Below are 22,632 nucleotides of genomic sequence, written 5' to 3' on the forward strand. Positions count from 1 at the left end.
TGTAGTGATACTTTGGAGCAGTGTTCCCCAACCTTGGGCCTCCAGCTGTTTTTGGACTACAACTCCCATAATCCCTAGCTAGCAAGACCAGTGGTCAGGGATGATGGGAACTGTAGTCCAAAAACAGCTGGAGGCCCAAGGTTGGGGAACACTGCTTTGGAGAACAGAGTCTACATAGATAAAGAGGATCCAGAAAGGATACACAAAGTCCAGTCCACCTAATTTTGTCACGATTGTTTTTGTGCTTCTGCAAATGCATTGCTCTGGGTTGGTTTGAAAACCACAGACCTAACTTCCGTCCATCATAGAACTTTTTCTGCATGGGATTTATCTGGCAAGGAACCCTGGAGCTTTGCAGAGGACCCAGAGGCATGTTAGAAGGAGCACGTTCTGTTCACATACTTTTTGCCAGCCATACTTTTTGGGTTTCGCTATTGCCCTGAAGAAGCTGAGTGGGTGGGTGGAGCATGCAATCAGCCCTCCATTTGCAACTGCAGATTGAAGGAGGAGATCAGCAAGAGTATGTAAGACTTTTTCCGAGGAAGCTTGTCCAACATTCCTGATGCTTTCTGTGAGGAATCCCCAATAAACTTCCATGGAACTCCAGACTGCTAGGAATTCAGAGCATGTCAACCGCTGGCATGTGAATCCCCATGTGCATACAATTGCAGCTAAGGACTTGAGGGTCAACTATTGTGACTGAGGAAGTAGGGAAGGAAGCACCCAGAGTTTCAGAAGCAATCAGTGCTTCCAAGACAAAGGATGCAGAAATGGAGGAGAGACTGCTTTTTCAAGACTCCACCAGTCACCCAAGTTCTATTCTTAGCAGGGAGAGTGGCAGATGGAACGTCAGAGGATAGGGAGAGAGGTTTCTAATATCTGTGCTCCTGCAACCTCTTGCATCTGTATATTCATCCCACTCTCGTAACTAGTGCACCATTGCCTATTTTATTGCATTTTTAAAATATTGCAAGCCGCCTCAAGAGCTTCAGTTGGTAGGCGGAGTCCCAATGCTCCAATATAAATAAGGGAGTCTCTTCACATATCTCATGCATAAACAGGGAGAATCTGAAGACAACCCCAACACACAAGGACATGCATCTGTACATGCTATTCTGTTGTACACATTTAGATTTGCATATGGCTGTGTAGAAATGTGGCGTAGGATGCAGCCGTACAGTACTGCTAGTCAGGATCTAGTATCGATTGTACAACATTTCTCTCCACACGAAGTATATGTGGGAAAGGGTAGTTAGCCTTGCCACAGGGGAATAGATGGGTTGTCTTTTTAAAAACTCAAGGAATATTATGGTCTACTGCTGAATAGAAAAAGCATGCAGCCGCTAAATATATTTGTTGCCCCTCCCCCTAAAATCCTTCCTCTGCTATCTTCTTCCCCTTCCTTCAGATTCAAATGTAGGGATCTCGGTCAACTTATTTTGCAATGTTGGATGATAACATGTTGCAGCTAACATTCAAATCTAAGGTGTACTGCACATTTCTCTTATAAGGTTCACTCATGGGTTATTGTTTTTATACCTGAAAATTTTGAAAGCGGGGACTCATTTTCTTTCCAGTGGTTCCCATGACAAACAGAAAATCCGGTGTTAATACAAAAGGAACTCTTTCCTTATTAATTCCAAGGAAGCTCTTGTAATTTCCAAGAATATGGCCGAAGTCGATATGAAATAGATTACCTTTGGAAGGAGAAATCAATATGATGCTTAGTGATCATTAAAAAGACCTCATTGCAGGTGCAAATTAGTTTGCGATCTTGCATGCTTTTTTGACCTGGATATAGTTTGAAAAAGTGCATCTTGTATGACTCAAAAACTGTCATCCCTCTTCAGCCTCTCTCCCACCCAACTCTATTGACCTTACCTTTTCATGGAAATAGCTCTCTTAACTTTGTCAAAGGTTACTTTTTCTTACAACCTAATGACTGAAAATTTGCAGGTCTCTCTCCTTTCTGATAATGAAAGACAAAGACAGACATAACATTCTAAAAGTGGTGGTCCAATATTGGATCTACAGCTTTCTAAAAAGACATTATTCTCTGGATTAGGCTCTAGACTGGGGGTGGGAAATGTTTCTGCAGGATTTGAGAGGGCTCACTTAAATGTGGCAGGAAAGGGGAGCCAGATATGGAAAGAGCACTTCCAGGATGCAAAACATCAGCATACCTCATTCACCCAGTTCCCAGGGCAGTTGTGACTGTTTAACTGTTTTAAAAGGTTTGCAGTTTCAGCAACACAAAGGATGGATTTTTAAAAGGAAAAAAGACAGGCAGCTTGGATTCTGCCACTGCTGAGGGCTGAAATCTTAGACTGGCTCGCTGCTAAGTCTGTCTGTTAGGGGAGCTGTGAAGCAAACCCCAAGTTATGGGTGAGGAGTGCATGATGGATGGTCTTGCAATTAGGTAAAGGTAAAGGTACCCCTGCCCGTACGGGCCAGTCTTGCCAGACTCTAGGGTTGTGCGCTCATCTCACTCTATAGGCCGGGAGCCAGCGCTGTCTGCAGACACTTCCGGGTCACGTGGCCAGCGTGACAAGCTGCATCTGGCAAGCCAGCGCAGCACACAGAACGCCGTTTACCTTCCCGCTGGTAAGCGGTCCCTATTTATCTACTTGCACCCGGGGGTGCTTTTGAACTGCTAGGTTGGCAGGCGCTGGGACCGAACGACGGGAGCGCACCCCGCCGCAGGGATTCGAACCGCCGACCATGCGATCGGCAAGTCCTAGGCGCTGAGGTTTTACCCACAGCGCCACCCGCGTCTCGGTCTTGCAGTTGCCTTCACACAAACATTGTACTTTCAGGTTCATTTTCTCCCAGAGTTTATTCCCCGTTCCAGTCACCAGTTCTTCCCCACAGGTTTTAACCAACACCTAACCTCTTCTCTAATCCAAGGCATGTAGCAGCATTTTAAAAAGTAAGAATAATAATTCTGAGGTCATGGTAAACAGTAGACAGTAAAGATCACTTACATTAATAGTAGCAATGGAATGCAGGCTTGCATTCAAATTACATTGAAATAGATGCCACTCAGGTGTGAACAAAAACAAAACACACTCACCTGACTCTGTGATCATAATATTGTCATTGTGCCTGTCTCCTATTCCAAGGACAAAGGTTGCCACGCAGTAACCAGCACAAGAGTACACAAATCTATCCACGGCTGCCTGAAACTAATAAATTAAAGAAAGCAGCTGTAACGAAGGGCCAAAGCTCACAGGCAGAGTGCATGATTTGCATGCAGAAGATTCCAGGTTCACTCCTCAGCATCTCCACATTGGGCTGCTGAAGTCCTTGTCTGAAGTCCGGGAGAGCAATTGCCTGCCTAGGTAGACAATACTGAACGAGGTGGCTAAATGGTCTGATTCAATGCAAGATAGCTTTCTGTGTTTCCGTGATCAACTTTAGCGCCAAAATTTCACTGTTATAAAGAATAAAATGCTCTTTTTTCACAACCGTATGTCAGCTTATGCAAAACTTCGCTTTCAAAGAGTTGGTGCAGCTGTGGAAGCAAAACCAGATGCCTTCAGCTGCCCCACCTGCAACAAAACCTGTCTCTCCCCTACCAGCCTCTATAGCCTCTCCAACAGTTTGACTTTATCCCCAAAGGCGCCTTCTTCCATTGTCTCCCGAGACAGATGGAGGCCAACAAATAAATACTATGGGCTGTATCCAATATGAGTAATTGTTTGGAGAGTAGGCTTGTTGAAATTAATGGACGTGACTAGGTAAAGGTAAAGGGACCCCTGAACATTAGGTCCAGTCGTGGCCGACTCTGGGGTTGCAGCGCTCATCTCACTTTATTGGCCGAGGGAGCCGGCGTACAGCTTCCGGATCATGTGGCCAGCATGACTAAGCCGCTTCTGGCGAACCAGAGCAGTGCACAGAAACGCCGTTTACCTTCCCGCTGGAGCGGTACCTATTTATTTACTTGCACTTTGACGTGCTTTCGAACTGCTAGGTCGGCAGGAGCTGAGACCGAGCAACGGGAGCTCACCCCATCGCGGGGATTTGAACCGCCGACCTTCTGATCAGCAAGTCCTAGGCTCTGTGATTTAACCCACAGCGCCACCTGTGGACATGACTAACTAAGGTCTATTTATTACAGTGGGCCTCCTCGGAGTATAACTGAGTTGGATACAACCTCTTAACATTTTTGTATGCTTGTTGTTGTGGCCATTTTACAAGCAAGACAGAGAAGTTAATCAAAGCAAGCTGAAAGAAAATGGGGAGCTTTTCCTCAAGTCCCAAGTCAGACTCAAATGGAAAGTTTTAAAGGCACCTATCTGAAGCAAGTACAATGTATTAAAATGTAACAATTCTTGTATCAATAATTTTATACATAGTTATGTAGAGTGAGGTTGTAAAGAGAACACTCTATATACAGTCTGCTTCACACAAGAATTGGCATTTCACTGAAAAGTGGTATTGGGATCTTCCAAAGGTTTCTTTGAGTGCTCCTGGTAGGAATGGAATTGTGTCAACTACTGTAAGAATGGGACGCGGGTGGCGCTGTGGGTTAAACCACAGAGCCTAGGACTTGCCTAGGTTGGCGGTTCGAATCCTATGATGGGGTGAGCTCCCGTTGCTAAGTCCCTGCTCCTGTCAACCTAGCAGTTCGAAAGCACGTCAAAGTGCAAGTAGATAAATAGGTACCGCTCCAGTGGGAAGGTAAATGGAGTTTCTGTGCGCTGCTCTGGTTCGCCAGAAGCGGCTTAGTCATGCTGGCCACATGACCCAGAAGCTGTACACTGGCTCCCTTGGCCAAAAAAGTGAGATGAGCGCCGCAACCCCAGAGTCGGTCACGACTGGACCTAATGGTAGGGGTCCCTTTACCTTTACTTTAACTATTTAAAAATAGTTTAAAAAACAACATACAACAATTCAAAATAATTACTCATAATAATTACATTTTTTTAAACCAGTGAAAAGAAGAAATAACTCACCTTTTCTTCAATTACACATTTATCCTTTAGCCACTGGTTTAATACTTCATCCTTAAAGGCTCCTGTGTTTCCACCTGTGCTTTGCTGGATTTTGGCTATCGTCGTGGCATCTTTTACAATTTCAATAATTCCTATAAAAATTAAAGGCATGCTAATATTCTACTATATATTTCAGAATACTGTTTGTCCATTCTCTATGCACTTAGACATCTCTTAAGACATTGCAACCAAGTTTTGCATTATAGTTTCTGAGATCAGTGAGCAGGTTTCTTCCTGTGCTTGAATTCAACAGGATAACTTTTTGAATCAAAATAGCGGACTAAACCTTTCAAAACTGATTTGAACCAGATTCAAAACTGATCAAAAGAAATTTCTTCTTCTTTGAATTCCTGATCAATGCTGGGATTGAAACTGCTAGTATTTTCATACTAGATATTTTATTTCTCCTGCAAGGATTCTTAAAATAAGGCAAACCTGATTTTTTAAAAAATTTATTTTTTTGCAGAGTATATTACAGATTGCCTGTCATCGCAATGGCAACAGCAGTTATGTGTCCACACTGTTTGTGCAATCATAATAAAAAGGTTGGTGTTAAATGCAACATTTTGGTCTGATTTAGCCTTTGCTGATTTTCCCCAGGCTCCCCATGTAATGGGTTCACAGAACCAAATGCTATGTTCAAGTCTACAGTCATTCTGGGCACAAGAATATCTAACTTCCTTCTTCTTAGAAAACCCCATTACTTTATTCAAACAATTAACAGGGATTCTTAAAAATAAAAAATAAAAATCAGTAAAAGTTCAAGACCCAGGCATGTCTGTGAAATTAGAATAATTCATCTGCATGTAAGAACATAAGTCCTTATGCAGCTGATTTTGGGACAGTCGGAAGACACCCCCCCCCAAAAAAAAGAGATGGAACTCTGCCAAGTGTAGCTTAAATAGAATGGGAGGAAGGAGAGTCATTGCCTACTTCCACGTTGGGAGAAAAAACAACTTCAAAACAGATGACAGCAATAGCTGAAAAAATGTACCTGAGCAGGAATATGTTTGATACACACACAGATCAAACACAACTTGCTCTCATTGATGCATTGCTCTAGTTTACTTCAAAGATGGTCAAGGGACATGAATTTGATGCACATATGAAGCAGAGAAAAAAATTACACAAAGGCAAGTGTCGACAGCAAAGTTACTCTAGAGAAAGCATTAACCATAGTCTCCTTCATCCATACTCCTTTCATAGAACCTTGCTATTGTATTCATCGAATTGTGGAGTTGGAAGGGACCATGAGGGTCATCTAGTCCAACCCTCTGCAATACAGGAATCTTTTGCCCAACGTGGGGCTTGAACACACAACCCTGAGATTAAGGGTCTCTTTGTGCAAGGGGAAGTCAAGTAGGACTGGTGTATAACATAACCCCACACAAAAATAAAAATAAAATCCCAATTCCAGATAGCTCTGTGGGGTTTTGATCTTGTTAAATACTCTACCTATTTTATTTCCTGTAGAAATGCACCCATATGGCAACAGACATAAATCCAAGGATTCTTCCTCCCAGATGGACTCCATGATTCGAAGTATCTGGTAAAGCAAAAGACACAACATTGACTTGGGCTGCAATCCTATTCCTAACTGAATCCAGCTTGACGTGTTTCCGAGTAGACACGGTTAGGCTTGCACTGTTTAATCGTAACTATTAAGAAGCAGTTTTAATGTTACAAAAAAGATTTAAGACATATCCATTTTGTAGAAGAGGCAAGCTTACGGAGAAGCAGAGGATTTCAGAATAAAAAGCTAAATGTGAAATGTATACAAATCTTTCTGTCCTGATTTCATTGTCATCTTTCTGCATAAGACATTGATTCGTGTGAAGGGCTGAGACATTCCTCGTAAAAATGAAACCAGAAGCTGGGTGAACCTACACTATTCCAAGTAAAAAAATTCCTTCCTGTAGCACCTTAAAGACCAACTAAGTTAGTTCTTGGTATAAGCTTTCGTGTGCATGCACACTTCTTCAGATACACTGAAACAGAAGTTACCAGATCCTTCTATATATTGAGAAGGTGGGGAGGGGTATTACTTAGAAGGGTGGTGGGAATCGGAGATTGGCAGATAGCTGAGATGAGCCTGTTGACGACTCTTAACGACTGTAATAGGTCTTACAGGAAAAGGCAAGGGGTGAGAAGGTGAGAAATGGCTTAGTCATGTATAATGAGATAAGAATCCGATGTCTCTGTTCAGACCAGGTTTCTCCATTGTTTTAAGTTTGGTAATGAGTTGTAATTCAGCAGCTTCTCTTTCCAGTCTATTTCTGAAATTCCTTTGTAGTAAAACAGCTACTTTGAGATCTTGTATAGAATGTCCTGGGAGATTGAAGTGTTCTCCTACTGGTTTCTCTGTTTTGTGATTCTTGATGTCAGATTTATGTCCGTTTATTCTTTGGCGTAAGGTTTGGCCTGTTTGTCCAATATAGAGAGCTGAAGGACACTGTTGGCATTTGATGGCATACACAATGTTAGACGATGAGCAATTAAATAGTCCCGAGATGGTATGTGTGATGTTGTTGGGGCCAGTAATGGTGTTGTCCGGGTGTATGTGGCAGCAAAGTTGGCATCTGGGTTTATTGCAGGCTCTGGATTCTTATCTCATTATACATGACTAAGCCATTTCTCACCTTCTCACCCCTTGCCTTTTCCTGTAAGACCTATTACAGTCGTTAAGAGTCGTCAACAGGCTCATCTCAGCTATCTGCCAATCTCCGATTCCCACCACCCTTCTAAGTAATACCCCTCCCCACCTTCTCAATATATAGAAGGATCTGGTAACTTCTGTTTCAGTGTATCTGAAGAAGTGTGCATGCACACGAAAGCTTATACCAAGAACTAACTTAGTTGGTCTTTAAGGTGCTACAGGAAGGAATTTTTTTACTTCGACTATGGCAGACCAACACGGCTACCCATCTGTAACTACACTATTCCAAGCTAGTCAGAATAAGGAAGTCCCATATGCATTCTCATCGAACATAGAGAAGGGGTTCAACACTGCACCTTGAAAGCAATACTACTTGGGCTATCCTGCAGTTGCAACTAGGATTCCTTCCCCATTCTTCTTGGAGCTGCTGCAGTACCTCTTCTGACCACAGGAGTGGAGCTGGCTGGGACTGGAGTTGGGTCCCCCCCCCCCCGCCCCTGCAGCCAAGGGGTTAACAGACCATGTAACCATAACTTTTATATGCATTGAGAAACCAAGAACGTTGTGTGGCTTGCTTTATTGTGATATTCGCTTCATTGCGGTGGTCTGGAACGAAACCATGGGCGTAGCCAGCTCCCCCCAATCAATAAAAATCAATTAAAATACTTAACTAACTGAGGTTCTGCCCCTCCTAACATATAAAGCCTGCCTCTGCAACAAAAATCCTGGCTACGCCCATGAACCGAACTTGCAGTATCTCTGAGGTATGCCTGTACAGTGGTACCTCAGGTTAAGTACTTAATTCGTTCCAGAGGTCTGTTCTTAACCTGAACTGTTCTTAACCTGAAGCACCACTTTAGCTAATGGGGCCTCCTGCTGCCGCCGCGCCGCCGGAGCATGATTTCTGTTCTCATCCTGAAGCAAAGTTCTTAACCTGAGGTACTATTTCTAGGTTAGCGGAGTCTGTAACCTGAAGAGTATGTAACCTGAGGTACCACTGTAATTATTATGTACCCAGTCTCAAATGTCTGGAAACAATGATTTAAGGCATTAAACTGTGGTAAAAAAATGACCAAAAAATGACATCTATACAACCTGAGCCAGCAATGAAGCGGTTCACAGCATTAACACCCTAAAAGGGTCTTGTTTCTCCCATAGCTGCAACACTGGATTCAAACAGAAATCAAACATTGCTCTCAAATGTTGCTCTGACTCTCTGTCCCGCTTGCTGCTTTACTTCTAGGTCACACCAATGCAAACTCTAAACTCTGGCTTTGTCTAACCCTAACCCTAACTGCAAGCTGGAGGAGGGGGCCCATCAGTCTGTTTTCTCGTGCAGAGTTCCCTTTCCTTTGTTCTCTTAATGGCCCATCACCCAGGCAATCAGGAAATTAGCCTGGCTTATATTTTAAACACTTGCTGGACCCAGTGGTTAGAAGGATCTTGCGTACAGGCCTACCTCCTCCCCTGCAAATTCACAACACAACATAATGCAGATAATACCTGTAAAATAAGCATGTCCTGTCGTAGGTCATCTCCATGTTTGAAGATGATGCCAATCGTTTCATTGGATAAGGATGTGGGATCTGCACATTTGAATTCTAGCCAAAGTGGTTTTTTCTTGGATGCCATTACTTTACACCTTTCTATCTGCAAGATACACATTCATATATTTCCTACAGCCAGAACCGATGTCCAAAGATTAACAAATCTAACAGCCGTTTTGAAATGGTGGATATACCCCCAGAGTTCATAAATGTAAAAAACTGTCTTTAAAATTATCTGCCAAAATTATATTGGGGTGGGTGGGTGTTTCACACATAGCCCAAGGTCCCTGTTGGAGGATTTGCTCCCCTCCCCATTTTTCAGGGCTATATAATAATAATTATTATTATTATTATTATTATTATTATTATTATTTATTATTATTATTATTTATACCCTGCCCATCTGGCTGGGTTTCCCCTGCCACTCTGGGTGGCTCCCAACCGAATGTTAAAAACACAATACAGCATAAAACATTAAAAATTTCCCTAAACCTTCCTCTTGTCTCCATGCAAGTTAATGGAGAAATTGCTCTTACCATTAACTTGCTGAAGGGGAGGGTGGAAGTGTGTTGGGGGAAGGGCGCAATAGAGAGATGCAGCCCTCAAAAGTGTTAGCTAATTTTGAATGTAGCCCTTGGGCACTGCGAAAAGGTCTAGCAGCCCTGCTCTACTCTCTCCCGGTTTTATTTTCCAGCTGGCTCTCAACATTCCATGACTCCTGGAGACAACTGAGCATGCTCAGTCCTCACTAAGCAGTTTATTCATTCATTTGTTTACATCTTTGGGATTTTTTTAAAAAAACCAAATGTACGTTTGCATATCCTAGGGTTCACCTGAACATGCTGATACCTCCCCTTCTTGCTACTCAGGGACCCTACTTTTTTCTCCAATCCTGTTCACAACTCAACCACCCAGGTTCATTATTTGAGAAAATAATATTTACCACAAGTGCTCCTGCTTTCAGACCAGGGTCATATGGAACTCTAAAGCATTCGGGAAACTTGCTGTCCTGTAGTTTCTCAAGTTTCTGTTTGAGCTGTGCGATTACTGAAGAGTGACCATTCAAAAAAAAAAAAAAAGGTCTGCAGTCAGAAACTAATAGTCAGGAGATGGTGGACAGCAACTTGGACAAGAGATTGCTAGTCCCATGATACTCAGCCAGCCTACGTCTTAACCAGAAGTGGATAAAAAAAGTCTGTACCAATGGGAGATGTGTTTGCCTCCAATCTTAAGGTTAATTAGAACTTTTCCGGCAGTGCTGGAGAATCAGATCCAGCTAAAGTGATAGAACTTCATCTCTTCATGGGCCAACACTGACTACTGAGCAGGACCACTCACCAATCCATCACCTAATGTCACAATAACATCAGGTGACCCACTGAAAGCTGTGCATTGTGCAGAACTCCCTCCCAACTGAGATTAAACAGGCTAAATTTCAGGCATATGACTAAGACTTTATTGTTCCAGCAGGCATTTTAAGGCATTTTAAGCATCCATTTTATGATCATTTTTTATCGTTTTACTGTAGGATTTTGTGTGGATTGCTTTATGTACAATGTTTAGAGTTGCAAATAATTAAGCAGAATCTGAAAGTCTGAAACAAACTTGGTCCTATACAGTCTGAAATTAAACAAAGTGGGTCCAAGCCTGCTGTGCAGAGCTCTTGAAAATTTCAACTATCAATTTATTATCAGTGCTTGCATAGAGATGTGTGCGGTGCTTTGAAGCCCCAACAATCAGCTGGTCGACGGGACTTCAAAGCAATACACAGAGCTCTATACAAGGCCTGGGTTTTGAAGGCAGTTGCAGCTTTTTTCTCTTTTTTGGTTTAGCCAAATTAGTAGCACAACTTGTCATCATGGGTTGACCAAAATGACCACACGGGACAAATAGGGTGATTTGGGGGGGGGTCTAATTTAGGCCCATGGGCAGGAGGATCCCCACTACTGTTTATGGCAGAGGTGTCCAAACTTTTTTCAAAGTGGGCCAGATTTGATGTAGTGAAGAGCCGTGGGGGCCGAACAAAGGGCCGACCAAAGTTCTTGAGCTTTTTTTAGGACTGAAGTTGTTGAACTAACTTTTTTTAGGGTTGGAGTTGTTGAGCTTCTTTTGGATTGAAGTTGAAGATTTTACCCTAGGAAATAAACTGCCACAGGGGCCATATTAAACTGACCAGCGGGCCAGATTAGGCCCCTGAAACGGACTTTGGACATGCCTGGCTTATGGAGTCATAATCAAGATTGAACACTTATTGTGGCGGACTCCAGAGTATTAGCATCTCATCTGAATTGAAACTGCTAACAAAGATGCTACTCAAAATGAGGGGGGGGGCTGTTATTATTGTTACTCTCTTAATCCTGCTTTTTTGTTAAAAACCAAAGAAACATCCAAGAGAACAAAATGCAAATAAACAACATACATCGTTTCAAAACATCATTTCACAGACAACACTAGAATGGCAGCACTAAACCATCAGTAAAAATGCAATGGTTTAAAAAGAGCAGGCCATAAAAAGTTCTGAAAATAGCAGATGAATGAAACACTTGGTTGGGGGGAAATGGTCTTCATAAGCCGTATAAAAACAAAAAGTGAACCATTTGCAACTTTCCATTTTGCACTGCCTACCAAGGATGCAAAGGCACCACAGAATTTTGCGAGTTACCTTTCATTACACCAGAGGTACGGTGCCGGTGGCCCTCCTGAACTTGTTGAGACTCTACCTCCTATCAGCCCCCAAGCGTCTAGTCAAATAGCAAAGGATGATGGGATTTGTAGTTCAGGAAAAATCAAAAGGCCACAGCTTCCCTATCCCTGCATTACACACAATAAAAGCTTAACATACAGGTGAGATTGTGCTTAGAAGATCTGCACGTACCTTGAGGTGTGACGTCGTGCTTTTCCGCAGAAACTGACTTCATGTCCATTGTCACTTTATGCAACAGCTCAGTTACTTGAACCTGCTTCATGAAGTCTTGCAGCATGGCTTTCCCACAGCCTCTCAGATAAGCTTCCAGGATCACAGCAAACCTTTGCTGATAGTGCATGGACTGTGCAATCTCGCTTCTCAAAAACCAAAACAAAAAGTGTCCTATTCTTTTGTTCTATTGAGTGGGAGGAAGAGAACGTATTAAAAGATGAGATTATCTTCTCAATTAAAAAGTCTTAATTCTGGCGGTATTTGTACATTTCATTTTCTTGAAGGAGTTTAGAATACTTACCCTTAAGCCTCGTTTTAGAAGAAATCGGGCTAATGCACTGTCATGATAAGGCTCAAATTTCACAGCCTGAAAAACAGATAACAAAAGTAAGTGGAGATTGATTTCATTTAATTTCTGTGCAGTATGTGAGACAAAGACATCTTTTCTTTCCAGTTCCCGTTTTTTTGGTCTACATACCATTAATGTCAAATACAATGTAAGATTATTAAGGTGACCGTAACCAGGGGTGGGGTGCACATCAGGATAGAATACACACACATACAATTTGTTTATGGGTTTGATTATGCTTTAATTTTTAAAGACACAATCAGAAAGTTAAACATGCAGACCATTTTGACTCAGAATCCATCTTCCCTTTACTAAGTGTGGCAAGACAGAACAAGAGCAGATAAAAATATGAAAGTAAAACGACCACTTCTTAAAGCTCTAGCAAAGCTACAGCTTAGTACCTTGTCAACAACTAACATCCTGGAAATGCCAGAGCAAATAATGATGTTTTAGTTGCTTTCAGCCAAGATGCCCTACACCTGAACTGTGGGACAGATAAAAGCAAGTTTGCAGGTTGACAAAGCACTGGGCAAGGCAGTGCTTTGAAAGGGGCAGGCAAAAATAAAAAAAATCACCTGCTGTCAATGTGTCTTCAGGTGATTGACAGGTCCAGCTCCACCCCCTGTCAAATTTGTCCCATGAGCTGTGGGGGGAGCTAATCATAGCATTGTAGAGCTGGAAGGGTCCCCTATGGTCATCTAGTCCAACCCCTTGCCATGCAGGAATCTCAGCTAAAGTATCCATGACAGATGGCCATCCAACCTCTGCTTAAAAACCTCCAAGGAAGGCCAGTCCACAACCTCCTGAGGGCGTTCGTTCCACAGTCAAACAGCTCTTACTGTCAGAAAGTTCTTCCTGACATTTAGTCAGAATCTCCCTTCTTGTGACTTGAAGCCGTTGGTTCGAGTCCTAACCCTCTAGAGCAGGAGAAAACAAGCTTGCTCCATCTTCCATGTGACAGCCCTTCAGATAATCAAAGTTGGCTATCATATCTCCTTTTAGCCTCCTCTTTTCTAGGCTAAAGATACCCAACTCCCTCAAATATTCTTCACAAAGCTTGGTTTCCAGACCCTTGATCATCTTGGTTGCCCTCCTCTGCACACGTTCCCGCTTGTCAACATCTTTCTTAAATTGTGGCACCCAGAACTGGACACAGTATTCCATGTGTGGTCTGACAAACGCAAAATAAAGTGGTACTATTACTTCCCTTGATCTGGACACTATACAGTACCTCTCATGATGACTCATGTTAAGCTTGTGATCCACTAAGACCCCTAGATCCTTTTCACATATACTACTAGTCAGCCAGGTGTCACACATCTTATATTCTGCCTAAGTGCAGAACCTTACATTTGTCCCTATTGAATTTCATTTTCTTAGTTTAGGTCCAAGTCTCTGTTAAGGTCATACTGAATTCTGATTCTGTCCTCTGCAGCATTAGCTACCCCTCCCAGTTTGGTGTCATCTGCAAATTTTATTAGCATCTCCTCAATTCATTCATTCAAGTCGTTTATAAAGACGCTGAACAACAAGAGGCCCAGGACAAGCGTGCAGTGCCTCCCTTTTCACTTTTTTCCAGGATGAGGAGGAACCATTAATGAGTACTCTTTGGGTTCAGTCAGTCAACTAGCTACAAATCCAACTAACAGTTATCTCATTCAACCCACATTTAACCAGCTTTCTCACAAGAATATCATGGGGGACTTTGTCAAAAGCCTTACTGAAATCAAGATACACTATGTCCACAACATTCCCCTGATCTACCAAGCTTGTAACGCCATAAAAAAATATTATATTCTTCTGGCTTGACTCTCCCTTTTTATCACAACTGATGAGAAATTGATGAGTTCCCCAATTTCACGATCCTGCTGTTTTGACTGATGGATTGTTGTCTTGGTTTAGTAAATTTGGATGTGTTCTTATCCTACTGCATTTTGATCTGTTGTTCACCACTGTGGAGGTCCTATTGAACTCAACAGGCTTTACTCCCAGGTAAGTGGGGTTAGGATTGCAGCCTAAATGAAATATTGGGGAGGGGGGTGTTAGACAGGATTATGTCAAAAGTAGAATTCTCACCAAATTCAAAAGCATTTTCATCATTTTCTTATGATCGAGCAACTTCATTTGCCAATAAAAGTTACAAGACCACGTGATATGAGCAATTGCAGGGGTTATTCTACTTCTCACTGCAAACCCACTCCTCACCATTCTGCCTTTTATAATAGGAGAGTAAAGAGCCACTTGGTCCATCAAATTCATAATCGCCAAAGCCCTGATAATAGACAAATTCATGTGACTACTTTTTGAGGATAATAAACTAACACAAAATTACTTTTCTCCACAGGGTTCTTGTGTTAAAAGAACCTTGCAAATGTGTGCTCAGAGACAAGTCAGGAAGCTGCTGTGTTCTGAAACACATTTCATTTTAAGATGTAACATGCAATTTTACCACATTGGGGCATTTTCACCAAGGGTACATTTGTCAGCTGACAAGAGGAATTGTAATTTTTTAGCGCAACGTAGGCTACTTTGACCTAAACACAAGCTAGCATTTCCCCCCTTTAAATTATGCCCTTGGGAATTATTAAAACAACTGATATACTTCCTTTCATTTCAAGAAGATATACCAAGGTGGTTGACATACAAAGAAAAGCCAGCAGCAAAACAAGAATCCTATAGGGGATGAAGGTATACAAAAGCACATTGGTTGTTTAGAATGCTGTTCTAGTACACAGGCAAAGAATCTGTGGTTAAAAAGAGAACTTTGGATATATTGACTACTCCATACATTTATGCTGAGCAATGGATGGCTGCAAAATCAATTGGAAACTTGCACTTCTGAATGGACACAACAGACATGAGATAAGTCATATCATTTAGTACTGGAGAACGTCAACTCCAGGAGTCAACCTGAGCATTTCTGCCTGGATGAAATGTGTCACTGAACCCTGATAATGCTTCTTGCTTGAGTGTGTGTGGAAAGTAGCCTGTATAAAGGTGAAATTTACATTAACTGCTCCACCCACTTTTGCTTCTGGCCCCACCCACCCTTGGCATGTCCCCCCTGGAAGGTTGTTCAGAACAGAATGTGCACCTCAAGCTGAAAAAGATTCCTCATTCCAACTGAGTGGGACCTGAAAGGCAATCTGATAAGTTCACACATTCAGATGCACCAGGCAATAGATGTATGCCCATCATGCTGCCCAAAGCTTTTCATGTTCCCTTAAAAAGAAAAGAAAAAATGGAATGAATATCCATCATACCTGAACTAGCTGCAAGAGATAATGAAGAACATCATCATCTTCTAAACCCTCCAGTTTTTGCACCGCCATTGCTCTCACGTTTTCATCGGAAAAGTTGCAGTCTAGAAGTTGCATTGTCAATCCAACATCCAAGGTGCTTTGATCCCAAGCATCTCTCTTGGATAATAATTGGTATGTTTCAGCTACTATTTCTTGCTGTCCCCATTTCACAGAGCTAAGCAGCTTAGGGTATGCCTTTGGGTGCTTTATACTTTCATATCGGAAATGCCACAGTAACTCTTTGTCTTCAGGGGTAAGTGGATTAAGCAGGTCAGTGGCTATGATCTCTTCAAGCTGTTTGCGCAGTTGGTTGGGCATTTCAGCTCTGGCCCTGTCCGCTTGTGGATCAGATGCTATCTTGTGCTTGGGCAAGGCTATGGGGTGGCAGTATTTGTCCAGGACAATGGAGACAGCCATGGAATTGTCCTTATCTGGATTTGTGGCTGAAGTAAGCTTATCAGCATTTATACTTCCCTGCTCTTCCCCTTTGCCTGGAAATTTCCACATATGAAGCACGTAGTCACCAGTCCGGAGCAGGGACCGGTGGTCTATCAACAAAATGTTTACATAATAGAGAAGCTGGGTTTTGCATTTAGCGTCAGAACTTGGGGAATCATGCAAATGGAGGTTAGCCTTTGCAGACGAAGCTGGTGCTTTGCCACAATATACCTGCAGGGTCAGAAGTGCCCCTTTGGGCAAGTCTTTAATCTTAATATCAAACTCAAGCCAAGTATTCCACAGGACTTCTTCAGTAAATGGTTTAGCTGTAGTTCTTTTCTGTGAAAGGAGCTGCTGCCCATGTTGAATATTAGCCTCAACAAATACAGTAAGGTCTGTGTTTCTTGGAAGCACAGGGATATCAATGCCAATTATTTTGACCCTGAATTTCCTGTTGCAATCCCACAATGATATAGTGAATACTCTCTCATGATCCTTGCCATCTATTGTCAGCTGTTCATGGTATCCTGACACTCCAGTGCAGTCATCCACTAAGGGCCACTCCTCTTTTTGCACCTCATCCTGGTTTGGGTCAGGTGGCTCATCCAGGACCAGGTGAATTTCATCCTCATTCTTGAGGCACTGCCTTATCCAGTGGAAGTTTTTGAGAGGTGTGTCTCCTACAATGTACTCATCCCTGCCACTCACCCTCAGAACAAAGTTCAGCTCGCTGTAATCTTCAGGAATATTCATCAAAGATTTCTTCTTTGCCATTTTGGTGAAAAAACTCTGAAGGATGAGATCTGGACTGTCCTCAATAGGTACTTTAATCTTTTGGCTAGTTGTTCCTCTGTGTATATTTATTAAAATATTATTATTGACAATTTTACTAAGCAAGTAGTCTGGGAGTGGTTTGGATGTAATCCAAGGGTGCATTGAATACAATTTTGGATCTCTGCAGGTTACTTCAATTGTCCGTGGAGTGACTAGCCTGCGTCGAGCAAATTCCAGCTCGTCATCGTGAACATTACTGACATCAGTAACATCATAGCCAATCAAATAATTGAGTTGCTTTTGAAACTTCTGAACGTCCTCTGTGGGCTTCTGCTTTTGGATCACGTGAATTTTGCCCACTTTCTTCTGTAGCACTTTCCAATACAATATACAGTCAAGTGTCTGTATTATTTGATGTTTGTCATAAATTTCATACCACTGTCCCTTCTTTTGGTACTGAAGAACAAATTGATCTGGAGTGAATTTATGGTAGAAATCCGAGGTCTGGTTCCTCTCTATTGCTCGCATCCAAACTTGTGCTTTCATCTGCTCTACTGTACAGTTGCTGGCTATATCTATTAGCATGTTGCTTGTAGGGAGAATGAACTCAATGGATATCAATTCAGTTGAAGACAAGTTGCTTGCTGTGGAGTGTGGCTTCATCCTTCTCCTTCTTCGTTTGTTGTCGTCTCTCATAACAACAGGTTCTTCACTGCTCACCAACTCCATACCACAGGAAGACTAGGAACACGAGAGAAAAGAGCAGGTCATTTTTAGTCTTTTGTTATCAGCATAAAAAGGTAAAGGTAAAGGGACCCCTGACCATTAAGTCCAGTCGTGACCGACTCTGGGGTTGCGGCGCTCATCTCGCTTTATTGGCCGAGGGAGCAGGCGTACAGCTTCCGGGTCATGTGGGCAGCATGACTAAGCCGCTTCTGGCGAACCAGAGCAGCGCATGGAAACGCCGTTTACCTTCCCGCTGGAGTGGTACCTATTTATCTACTTGCACTTTGACATGTTTTTGAACTGCTAGGTTGGCAGGAGCTGGGACTGAGTAACGGGAGCTCACCCCGTCGCGGGGATTCGAACTGCCGACCTTCTGATCGGCAAGTCCTAGGCTCTGTGGTTTAACCCACAGCGCCACCCGCATCCCGTTATCAGCATAGTTCTGCTTAATTTTCAGTTAATTTTTTTCTGCTGCATTTTCATTGAATTCAATCATCACCATCAGGTTTACATAAATGACAGCAGACATGAGCCAGCCAAAGTTAAAGCATTTTTAAGTGCCTTTGAGTCCCTTCAATAGTATTTAAAACAGCTTAAGTTCAGGAAAAATTGGATGCAACCCAGCCAAAAAGGCTGGATAGAATGGGTTGTATCCGCACTAATCACAAGTGGAGTTCCACTACAGTGGTGCCTCGCAAGACGAAATTAATCCGTTCCGCGAGTCTCTTCGTCTTGCGGTTTTTTCGTCTTGCGAAGCACAGCTATTAGCGGCTTAGCGGCTTAGCGGCTATTAACAGCTTAGCGGCTTAGCGGCTATTAACGGCTTAGCAGCTTTAAGAAAAAGGAAACAAACTCGCAAGAACTCGCAAGACGTTTCGTCTTGCGAAGCAAGCCCATAGGGAAATTCGTCTTGCGGAACGACTCAAAAAACGGAAAACTCTTTCGTCTTGCACGTTTTTCGTCTTGCGAGGCATTCGTCTTGCGAGGTACCACTGTAATGGATTTCTCCTCTTAGCAGCAGAGGACACAACTCTTCCTGATTTCACCTTCCCCTGCAGCCACACCATGCCCTTCGGAAAGCATATCAGAGGGTGGGGTACCATCTGGGATAGGGTGGGAGTAGTACAAGGTGGGGTGGGGGCTAGCCAGGTTTTCTGCCCCAGATGAAGACTCCAGAGAGGTGCCATTGAGGTTCCCAGCCTGTGTGTACACGAATGTGCATGGGGAGTGCCAAACTGGGTCTTTGTTTTGCCCCCTGGTGAAAGGGGCAGCTAAAGAGGAGCCTCTACTGGAGTCCCAATCTTTTTTTGGACCACCACCCCCTTGGTTCAATGCCCCCTGTCCTATGAAATTTCCTATGAAAACCATTATTCCAAACAGCAGTTTGAACACCCTCCCCCCGAGGGAAGATAATAACCCAATAAAATTCAAACAGTAAACATTAATTTTACATTTATTGAAAATCCAGTGGAATTTTATATTTATTTTATCCAACAAAATTGAATTTAAACCAGTGAAACCAGCTCTTCAAAGTCTGATAGTCATTTTTACTTACAGCACACACACACTTGCTTCCTAGTGCCTGGTAATCCCACTGCCCCCCACCTACTTTGGAAACCACTGATCTACTGGATCAGAATCCCTTCTGTCAATGAAAGGAGCTCTTTAATTTGCAGAAGGGCATGTCTAGATCCAACTCAAAGTAGGGTTTTTATATATAATCTATTGCCTCATAACGGCAGCAGATGACATATGGAAAAGCTTTCAGATTGTACCACAACACTACACTGATCTTCAAACTTCAGATTTGAGTCTGTGAACCCTAAACCTCAAGGTTAAAGATTCTTTCTTGGTTGAGTGAATGCTTTCTATTTCATTTATATCATCAACAAACTCATATGTAGGCTTCTAAGCCATTTGCAAAGTATAAATGCAAGTTACAGAAACATTTAAATTGTTAAAATATACAGTAAAGCAAACTCATTAACAACACCACACAGCAACTAAAACAGAAATTCCAGATCAAGGGAAAGACTGTGTAAACAACGGAAGAACAGGATACTCATCCAGATATTGACCAGGCCAAAACCTGCTTAGCTTCAGGAATAGAACTTCATCTTGGAACCATTTTCTCTGCTATTCAGCAGCTTCAGTTATCATTTTTTTTAAAAAATTTAGACTTTCTGCTTGGTTGGTTCTTAAATAAAACACAGTCAGCACTCAAAAAAGCACCCAAAAATGCCCATTATAATAACGTTAAATTATAAGTCGCATGCCATTCACTCAAATAATGTTTGCTAGGCTATTGTGATAATTACCCAAAGTTAAAAAAAAAAAAAATCCCCAGGGTTTGGTTGTGCTCAGCCACAGTTTTTATTCTGGCTCCTAAAATACTAAAGCTGAAGCCTGGGAACTCAAAATATTTTTACAGCCCTGCATAAGAGATGTTAATATTCTTTCCCATCCCATCAACACCACAATTTATGTCAGTTTTCTTTAATAGGAAATTAAGCACAACCTTTCCAAATATTTAAGTTGGCAACCTTTCCTAGATATGCTAAAACCCTAGAAGCACTCTTGAATTATCAGTCTCGTGTTCCTGGATAACAATAATATTTAACAATGCCTTTACTCACTAATTGAATCAGTATGCAGATCAGAAAGTATGTACTTAATAATTTAGCTGTCCCATGTATATCTCTCTATATTTACTACATTTACAATAAAACACAAACATTGTCAAAACAATAACACAGTTTGTCAAAGAGAGGTAAAAAGACTCCACAGAAGATCGAAAAGCACAGGAAAGTGGGTTTTAAAACAACAACAACAACATAGTTAAGATCAGACCTAAAACCATCTAGTCCAGTATATTATTTTCAAGGAGCAGCCAACCATGCCTTCTTGGAGCTCAGAAGCAGAGAAGGTTTGATTCCCCCCCCCCCCCCGTTTGTCTCAAGTACATTCTGTCTTTCACCTTATCTGCTAATGTCCTTACTGTTTCAATTCTGCTACATCAAATGAAATGAAAGTTAACCAACCTAGACTATCCCTGGTTTAGTTTCCCCTTCTTATATAGAACTGTGTTGCTCAACAATAGCATTTTTTTCAGAATGGATTTTAAATGCACAAACCTACCTGTCGGTAACCCCTTCCCCGACTTTAACTCCCCAGAAAGCTTTCAAAAGAAAGATGGGAACACAACCAACCCAAATTGGGATGGCATAAATTACTGAACAGCATTCTTAGTTTTCTAAGAGCCAGCTGATAGGAAACACCATTTTAAAACACGGACGCAACATTTAACAAAACATTACCCCCAATTGAAAAGCAGAAACTGAGCTCCTGGAAAAGACTCATCTGTACAGATTTTAAGTCTGGCTGCTTTAAAATGACAATCATTCACAACATGAAGAGTAGTTTGTGTAGGCTGTTCCGCTTTTCTTGTTTGTCTTCATAAGCAGATGCAAAGGAAGTGCTCTAGTAACCAGGAAGGAAGCTTTAACCCACTTGGTTATAAAGAGGATTGCTCTCTCTCTCTCTCTCTCTCTCTATATATATATATATATATTTGATGCTTTTCCTGTTACGAGCAGTCAAATACATGCTTACCGTAATAGCAACTTTTAAAAGAGGAACCGGTTTTTCACACATACATGTGGAGACATATGCTAAAAGTTGCCCAAAAGAATAAATAGGAAATGAATTAATTCAGCATAAAGGAAAACAGCAGACTATGAATCATATTTGGTAATAAACTATTCTTAGTGGATCACCAACTGCACTATGCCTTCCTGGGAGGCACAGAACACTTGGAGTGGATTCTATGAAGTTCCAGGGAGGGATCCGACTCTGAGACAGGTGCAGCCTTCTTCCCAACAGCCACCAAGATTTAGCTTCATGTTGGATCTAGAAGTCTGACCCATCCCAATACATTTTGCAAAGTGCATCTGCTTTGTACTAATGGCATTTCCCTATGTGTGATTTAGGAGGGATCAGAGATGCTCTGTCTTATTCTTTTTCTAATGCCAATGTTGGATTCATAAGCCCACCCATAGATCCTTGCACATAGCAGCAGGCTGAATGCACACAACATGCTTATGTGTAGAACAAATTATTGCTACTGGGTTGGGGAAGCTAGATGTTAAATCAAGCTTAGAAGGGTGGGACCGAGCTCAAAAAGTCTGAGAAACACTGGCCTGCTAGTAACTTGTTGATAATAACAACCAGTACAGTGGTACCTCGGTTTACAAACTTAATCCGTTCCAGAAGTCCGTTCTTAAACCAAAACCATTCTTAAACTGAGGCGCGCTTTCCTGCCGCCGGTGCCCTTCCACCGTTCGGATTCCGCTCTTAGACCGAGGTAAAGTTCTCAAACCAAGACACTATTTCCGGTTTTGCAGAGTTTGTTAACCAAATCGTTCTTAAACCGGACTCTTCTTAAACCAAGGTACTACTGTAATTGGATAAACACACACCATGTTGTTTAAGCTGTAAAACTTTCTGGTTCAGATCTAACACTAGATGTGTTTTTAATCTCCTGTTGGAAGCCAACCAGAGTGGCTGGGGAGACCCAGCCAGATGGGCAGGGTAAAAGTAATATATTATTATTATTATTGTTGTTGTTGTTGTTGTTGTTGTTGTTGTTATACTAAACCAAAGCTGAGCATCACATTAATCAGCCTCAGCAAGCCTAACTGAAGTACATGCTCCTATCCCACACTGCTACTTATGCCCGAGCCAGGAATCCTGGTTTAAAACAAGCAATGGTTAGTTGCTAAACAAGGCTGTTGATTACCCATACCTTTATGGCATGAAGCTGGCTTGGCTAGCAACTACTGTAACCACTGTTTGTTGCTAACCAGGACTCACTACACCAAGATTATTTGAAACTAAAAGCAAGCATGGCTCAGGGAGAGAGGAGCA

General features: G+C 42.1%; 1 protein-coding gene across 3 annotated transcripts in view; it reads right to left on the bottom strand.

Annotated features, from left to right (window-relative positions):
• The window catches only part of PIK3CG (phosphatidylinositol-4,5-bisphosphate 3-kinase catalytic subunit gamma), a gene marked incomplete at its 5' end in the record, with an annotated part of 29,305 nt that overhangs the window by 2,584 nt on the left and 4,089 nt on the right, over positions 1-22,632 (bottom strand). The window contains 10 exons of one of the 3 annotated variants that reach the window (XM_081023481.1): positions 1,540-1,697; positions 3,074-3,185; positions 4,959-5,089; positions 6,453-6,543; positions 9,157-9,303; positions 10,144-10,247; positions 12,076-12,301; positions 12,419-12,484; positions 15,730-17,721; positions 21,319-21,360. In XM_081023481.1, coding sequence (XP_080879607.1) covers positions 1,540-1,697; positions 3,074-3,185; positions 4,959-5,089; positions 6,453-6,543; positions 9,157-9,303; positions 10,144-10,247; positions 12,076-12,301; positions 12,419-12,484; positions 15,730-17,721; positions 21,319-21,360 — 3,069 coding nt within the window. Of the gene's footprint in view, positions 1-1,539; positions 1,698-3,073; positions 3,186-4,958; positions 5,090-6,452; positions 6,544-9,156; positions 9,304-10,143; positions 10,248-12,075; positions 12,302-12,418; positions 12,485-15,729; positions 17,722-21,023; positions 21,171-21,318; positions 21,361-22,632 lie in introns of those variants that run through there. The other 2 variants (XM_081023483.1, XM_081023482.1) reach the window with 2 other exon arrangements.

Source organism: Podarcis pityusensis (genome assembly GCF_964106645.2).
Source record: "Podarcis pityusensis genome assembly, chromosome: 10".
Taxonomy (NCBI): Eukaryota; Metazoa; Chordata; class Lepidosauria; order Squamata; family Lacertidae; genus Podarcis; species Podarcis pityusensis.